A 6,959-nucleotide genomic window follows, 5' to 3' on the forward strand; every position below is an offset into this window, starting at 1 on the left:
CAGGAGAGGTGACGGGGGTGCGGCAGAGCACGTGGCCAGGCTGCTCCTCCGGCCCGGGGCGAGCCTCGTGCCTGCGAGCACGTACTCTGTCTCCGGCGGAGACCGGGGGCCGCGCGCCACTGACGCCCGTGTCCGTGCCTTCCTTACAGGGAGAAGGAGCTCGCCAAGGTCACCATCAAGAAGGAGGACCTGGAGCTGATCGTGAGTGCGGGGCGGGGCGGGGGGCTCGCGAGAGCGGGGGCCGGCGCTGCTGGGGCTGGCCCCGCCCCGCTCACCCCGCTGCTCCCTCCCCGCAGATGACGGAGATGGAGATCTCGCGGGCGGCGGCGGAGCGCAGCCTGCGGGAGCACGAGAAGGAGCTCGCCAAGGTCACCATCAAGAAGGAGGACCTGGAGCTGATCGTGAGTGCGGGGCGGGGCGGGGGGCTCGCGAGAGCGGGGGCCGGCGCTGCTGGGGCTGGCCCCGCCCCGCTCACCCCGCTGCTCCCTCCCCGCAGATGACGGAGATGGAGATCTCGCGGGCGGCGGCGGAGCGCAGCCTGCGGGAGCACCTGGGGAATGTGGTGGAGGCCCTCATCACCCTCACCAACTGAGCCTGCGCCTGCACCGTGCGGACAGCAGCGGTGGTTGGACACTGTGTGACTGGTGGGAATAAAGGCACCATCTGGCCTGGGCTGTTGGTGCTGTTTATGTGGAGCTGGGCACAGCAATCCTGCCTGCTCGAGCGGGCTCCGGCGCCCCCGACCCCCTGCGCAGGCGGAAGTCGGCTGTCTGGGCGCTGGCGTGCGCTGCACTGAAGGGCTGCAGCGCGGGCACGTTTGACGAGGGCTCCCGCGTCCTTGCTGCCCTTGGGACACTGACCCACTGCTCCTAGGGGAGGGGAGGCTGTTCCTGCTCCGAGGCACCATCTCTGCCCCTGCCCAGGCTTGGCATCTACCTGCAGTGTTTCGTCTCGTCCGTGGTCCCCAGCTCTCGTCCTTTCCTTCCTGGTGCCACCTGGAGTCTCCTTTAGGGTTCTCAGGCTGAGCCGGTCTTTCACTGGAAGTGATTGGGGGTCCCAGTGTGCTATGATCGTGCTCCTTCCTCGGCCTGCCCCTGGTTCTCACTGCGACCTGGGAAGTTGTGGATGTGCTTTGACCGGCAGGTCTTGGGCTCGCAAAGCAGGAGGTTTGAGCAGGCAGATTTTCTTAACCTGGCAGTGACTCTTGCTTTAGGTCAGAGAAATGTGGTCCAAGCTGTGGTGCTGGATTCCAGAGTAGGGTGGCTTAGCACCAAAGCATGAGTTAGCAGCCAGGCATGCAGGGACTTGTCTTGGAGGCTCAGAACATCGCTGCCACAGCGCCTGGGTGCTGCAGGCCTGCTCTGCTCCCCTGGGCCAGTACTGCCTGCAGGGAGAGCCTTGCCCCAGGCTCTGCAAGCAGACAAGGGCTTGGCAGGACAGAGCCATGGTGCAGGGAGTGAAGGGGCCTGGGCTCAGGGTTGAGCCCCTGGCACAGCGGTGCCAGCACGAGGCAGTGTGAGGGCTCTGGAGTGGCTGCTGGAGCATCCCCTGCCCTCCTGGCAGCACAGCCTTGGCAGGGCTCTTACCTTTTGTGCTGTATCACATGCACCAGCTGCTTGGCCAGGGCTGTCCCTGAGGGCACAAGTCAGGGTGACTGCCCCAGGCCCCACGCTTTGGGGGGCCCTGCAGAGCGACACAGCACTGCTGCGCTGCCACTGGCTTCACACCCAGCCACATAGCCTGCCCCCACCCCAACTCCACCGCTGGCTTCCTTGAATCTGGGGGCAGGGTCCCACACCCTGCTCGGATCTTCTCTGCCTGACCGCCCCCACAAACACGCTCCGAAGGAGGAGAGCACTACCGGTCTTCTAACAAATCAACTTTAATCAAATCTAATGCCAAGGCCCAGAAAGGGGGAAAGGACAGCAGAGACAAGGTGCTGCACAGACTGGAGCAGGGAGTTGCTGCCCCCCATGGGGGGAAGCCCCTTGGTGCTGGGCTGGGCTGGGCTGCTCCAGCTGTCACAGATTAGCTGCTCCACAGAGGAGCCAGGTGGAAAGTCTGTGCAGCCCTTTGCAGGGCTCGGTGCTGGTGAAGAAAAAGTCTATAGCAGAAGTGCTTGCCACCCCGACATACTGACCAGGCTGGGGCCGGGGGCCAGAGTAGGCACACCTCCACCCCGGCACCAGCAGCGCGCTGCTCTCCTGGGCGCTCCCTTAGGTGGTCTTCCGTTTCTTGGCGGATGGCCGCTCGAAGACATCCCGCACACCCGCTGCCTTCTGTTTGAAGAACTTGGTGTTCTGGGCACTCTCCTGGCCCCAGGCGGAGTCGAAGGAGGTCGTGTCCTGGTCCACTAAGTGCGTGTACTTTGTCCGCCCGGAGCGCCCAAAGTTCTTGACCTAGGGGAGAGAGAGTCAGAGTAGCAGCCCTGGCACAGACTTTCCCTCGGAGCAGGGGGGCTAATGCCCCTCCGTCCCAGAGCACAGGCTTGGCAGGGTCGTATGCACAGTAAGCAGCCCACCTCACTCCCCCATCACGCACCTGCATGACTTTGGGCAGGATGGTCTTGTTGAAATGATCCTCCAGGGTCGGAGCGCTGAAGTCCCTCTTGTATACCTCCTCGTCCTCATCCTGCGGGGGAAGCACACAGCTAGGAATGTCTCCAGCCAGGCTGCACAGACCAGGCCAAGCCCACGCCAAGCATTCCTGGCAACACCACCCGGCTCCCTGCCTGTGGCACGGCCAAGGAGCACACTGCTTCATCTGGCCCCTCGGTGGTTGTGCTGGGTTGTTGACCGCCTGCCCCACAGGCACTTGGGCCAGCAGCAAACATGCCAAGCAACAAACCTCCTGCATCAACCTGGAAGACCTAGGCACCTTTCAGATACATGCAGCATAGCATAGCACAGCCCCCCACCCCCCCACCCCGTGGTCCAGAGTGCAGCAGCCTGAGGAAAGGGTTACAGACAGGCCTGCAGCAGATCTTGTCGCAGGGAGGACAGTATGAGCAAATGGAAGAGGCAGAGAAAGTGGCCATGGGGAAGTCGCTACTGACTTGGGGCAGTGACAACAGAAACGCAAAGTCTTTCTGGTCCTGGGACAAGCCTGGCACCGAGGGGCCCCAGGGGCTGGAGCCCACAAGGCAGCGGCATTGTCAGGGTAGACAAGGAAGTTGAGCTTGGCACCACCGCTGGGTAGAAAGGAGACCAAGAGGAAGGGGAGCAACGCAGGCTCCTGCTGCAGAGACTCAAGGATGCATCAGATGCAGCACAACGTGGCTGTGCACATTGCCAGCGACAGGGAAAGCAGAGCAACCCAGAACTCACACCGGGGCTAAGACAGCCACATCCTAGTCACCCTCTGAAACCCATCCCTCCCCTCCTGCGCTTACCCCCCTTGAACACAGCAGACATCCTCCTGGCCCCAGGGGCCCGGCCCAGCACTCACCATGAAGAAGGCGCCACGGTGGTAGTACTTCTGCAGGAACTTGTACTTGCCCTTCACGGCCTTGTTGGTGATGACCTTGCCGTTGGCTCGCAGCTCGGCGCGGCGCTCCTCCTCTGTCAGGTTGCGCATGCGCTCGATCTCCGCCTTCTCCTTCTCCAGCCTGGTGGAGGCAGAAGCCACGTGAGGTCCCTGTTCCCTTGCCCAGGGCTCCGCACAGCCGTCACAGGCTGCAAGGGCAGACACTGTGCAGGGTGCAGAGACCCTTGCAGACAAGGGAGCCTGGCAGGCTGCAGTGCCCAGACAGAGCAGGTGTGTGGGGGTGGGCTGGGCAGGCCTGGTGCCACCCCATACTTACGCCTCACGCTCCTCACGGTCCCGCTTGATGCGCTTGAGCTCGCGCACTTTCCAGGCCTCGTACTCCTCCTCATCGTTCTCGTCATCCGTGTCCAGCGCTTCCAGGGCGGCCAGGGAGCGCTTGTTCTCCTCCAGCTCCTTCTTGGCCTCATCCTCCACAATCTGCAGGAGACCCAAGCTAAGCACCAAGCCTACCAAGGGAAGCCTGCCCTCACACAGACGCTGCCCCCGCAGCCCAGCTGCCCACCAACATTCTCCCCACCCCTCCTGGTACCTTGAGCGTGTACTTCCGCCTCTCCTCAGCCAACCGCTTGGCCTCCTGCTCCAGCTCTTTCTGCTTGGCTGCCTCTGCCTCTCGCTCCTGGACTGTGATCCGGTCTTTCCTGCAGACACAGGCCACACAAACTCTCTCAAATCCCATCACCAACCCCTGCACCTGACCCCTCCCTCAGTCCGCACCTCTTATCCCCCCTACTGCACCATGGCGGTGAGGTCACTCCTCTGGGTTGGCTCTAGGCAGACCTGCTTTGTTACTTCCCCACCCAGGCTGTTCAGGATTGGGGGGGCGGGGGGGGAAGGGGGTGATGGCAGCTGATGAGCTGGCCCCAGCATGGCAAGGCTGTCTGGAGCCTTACCGCTCCACGCTCATCCCCTGGGGACCAGAGCTGCAACATACCAGGCCTGGCACCCAACCTGGGGCTGGAACCCAAGGGGCCACTAGTTGGTTCTCCAGCTCAGGCACCTGTTGCCACTGCTCTGTGGTAGGAAGAGCCACTGCTTCCTCACACAGAGGTTGAACAGTGGCCCAGGCTGGCATTCTGCCCTCCACAAGCTGCCAGCGCCTCCCTGGGCAGGCAGCTGTGGCACATACTTGCGGATAAAGACGGGCTTGAGGCGTGGCTCCATCTCGTCCTCACTGTCTGTGTACTCCTCGTACTCAGACTCCGACTCCGACTCCTCCCCAGACCGGCCCTCGTCCTCCAGCTCCATCACCTCCATCTCCTCGTTCTTCCTCTCCTGGGCTCGCTGGCGCATCATCCCGCGGCGACGCTCAATCTCCTGACAGAGCCCACCCCAGACCAAGGTGTCAGGGCCACCACCCTTCCACCTCCTCTGTTCTTCTGCCTCCAGAGCTTCCCCACCCCAAGCAGGGATCAGTGGTCAAGTCCCTTCCAGCTCTGTCACATCACAGACGAAGTTTGTGGCATGTGTTGGACTAACAAAAGCTTCTGTCCTGCTGCATCACCTGCTGTCCCCTCCCAGCTGCAGTGAGGACTGGAAGGAGCCTGTCGCCCAAAAGGTCAGTCCGAGCCGCCTACAGTGACCCCCAGCCTCCGCGGCCTTGTCCAGTTCTGCCAGCAGCTGCCTCTGTCCCACCCGGCTGGGAGGCCTGGGGGCACCAGTACCTCCGGCAGCACACTTGCAACCAGCTGCTGCGCCCCTGCACGTACCTCATCGTCGATCTCCTCCTCCTCCTCCTCGCTGCTGTCCTCCCGCTCTATGCGCCAGGCCTCTCCCTCCACCTCCGAGTCGCTTTCTCCGACCACTTCTGGCTCCACAATCTTGCGGTGCCGCGCCAGCCTGTGGACAGGCCCCAGACCCAGCACCTCAGTCACCTTGTACCAACGCCCCACAAACCTGCCCCAAGCCTCACCCCAACCTTCCTAATCTGCTGTTGTGACTCCACCGGTTACCAGGAGGATGGATCTGGGCCCCACTCTTCCTTAGTGCCTCAGATCAGGCACCTGCATGCGAATCTTACGCAACTAAGTCACCATGCGTTTCAATACTGACAAGTGCAGGGTGCTGCACTTGGGCAGTAGTAACTGGCAGCACACTTATAAGATGGGAAACTTCCTTCTTGAGAGCGCAGAGGCAGAAAGGGATCTTGGAATCATCGTTGACTCCAAGATGAACATGGGCCGACAATGCGAGGTCATGGTTGGCAGGGCTAACCGGACCCTATCGTGCATCCACAGGTGCATCTCAAGTAGGGCCAAGGAGGTGATCCTCCCCCTCTATGCGACACTGGTCAGGCCACAGCAGGAGTACTGTGTCCAGTTCTGGGCACCCCACTTCAAGATGGATGTGGATAACATGGAGAGAGTCCAGAGGAGGGCCACCCGCATCATCCGGGGACAGCAGGGCAGACCCTACAGTGAGAGGCTACGGGACCTGAACCTGTTCAGCCTCCACAAGAGAAGGCTGAGGGGGGACCTGGTGACCATCTATAAACTCACTAGGGGGGACCAGAAGGGTTTGGGGGAGACCTTGTTTCCCCCAGCGCCCCCCGGGGATAACAAGGAATAACGGCCACAAGTTGCTGGAGAGTAGGTTCAGATTAGACATCCATAAGAACTACTTCCCAGTCAGGGCGGCTAGGATCTGGAACCAACTTCCAAGGGAAGTGGTGCTGGCTCCTCCCCTGGGGGGCTTTAAGAAGTGGCTCGATGCCTACCCGGCTGGGGTCACTTGAGCCCAGTTTCCCTCCTGCCCAGACAGGGGGTCGGACTTGAAGACCTACAAGGTCCCTTCCGACCCGACTTGAGGCCGCCCCTCCCCTGCGCCACGAGCACAGCCTCCGCGGGGAGCCTGCTCCTCGCTCGCCGAGCAGCGCCGCGGCAGCCCAATGTGTCCCCGCGCGAGGCGGCTGCTGGCCCGGCCTCGCGCAGCACCTCGCTCCCGGGAGTTCAGTCAAATAGAAACGCGCTCGTTACGGGCGGTGCTCTCGCTGTTGAAGCACGGCCGGGGGCTGGGGGCGATGGAGGGGCCGCACTGCTACCGAGTGCTTGTGGCGACTCGCTGCCCCAGACGCTCAGCCCGGCCCCCGGCAACCTCGGGGCAGGGGCAGGGCTCACCGCTCCTCCACGTCCTCGCTGATGCGGTTCTGCAGGCGCCGCAGACGGGGGTCGCTGGCGAAGTCGTCCTCCTGCTCCTCGGGCTCCACCTCCTGCTCCTTCGCCTTCTTGATGAACTGGAACTCCTCGTCCTCCTCGTCCGACGACTCCATGGGCGCGTAGTCCGGCCGCTTGCCCGACACGTAGCGCTTCACCTTCACCTTCTCCATCGAGATCTCGCCTGCGGGCAGGGGCCGGGGCCGGCGCCGGGTGAGCGCTGGGCCCGGGGCCTGGGCCTGGGCCTGCCCCGGCCCCCCTCCT

General features: G+C 62.9%; 1 protein-coding gene and 1 long non-coding RNA gene across 2 annotated transcripts in view; one reads left to right on the forward strand and one right to left on the reverse strand.

The window, feature by feature from the left end:
- Nucleotides 1-6: 6 nt before the first annotated feature.
- Nucleotides 7-672, forward strand: LOC112551449. The gene is made up of 2 exons (XR_003095760.1): nt 7-201; nt 497-672. It is a non-coding gene; the product is annotated as an uncharacterized LOC112551449 (long non-coding RNA).
- A 1,254-nt stretch (nt 673-1,926) lies between these two features.
- Nucleotides 1,927-6,959, reverse strand: part of MFAP1 (microfibril associated protein 1) — a 5,674-nt gene continuing 641 nt past the window's right edge. The window contains exons 3-10 of the mRNA XM_014523271.2: nt 6,660-6,957; nt 5,253-5,382; nt 4,673-4,860; nt 4,076-4,184; nt 3,803-3,963; nt 3,448-3,607; nt 2,542-2,631; nt 1,927-2,399 (exon numbers count right to left, since the gene is read on the reverse strand). Coding sequence (XP_014378757.2) covers nt 2,217-2,399; nt 2,542-2,631; nt 3,448-3,607; nt 3,803-3,963; nt 4,076-4,184; nt 4,673-4,860; nt 5,253-5,382; nt 6,660-6,957 — 1,319 coding nt within the window. The 3' untranslated portion in view covers nt 1,927-2,216. The remainder of the gene's footprint in view (nt 2,400-2,541; nt 2,632-3,447; nt 3,608-3,802; nt 3,964-4,075; nt 4,185-4,672; nt 4,861-5,252; nt 5,383-6,659; nt 6,958-6,959) is intronic.

The sequence above is a fragment of the Alligator sinensis genome, unplaced genomic scaffold (assembly GCF_000455745.1).
Source record: "Alligator sinensis unplaced genomic scaffold, ASM45574v1 scaffold407_1, whole genome shotgun sequence".
NCBI classification, from domain to species: Eukaryota; Metazoa; Chordata; order Crocodylia; family Alligatoridae; genus Alligator; species Alligator sinensis.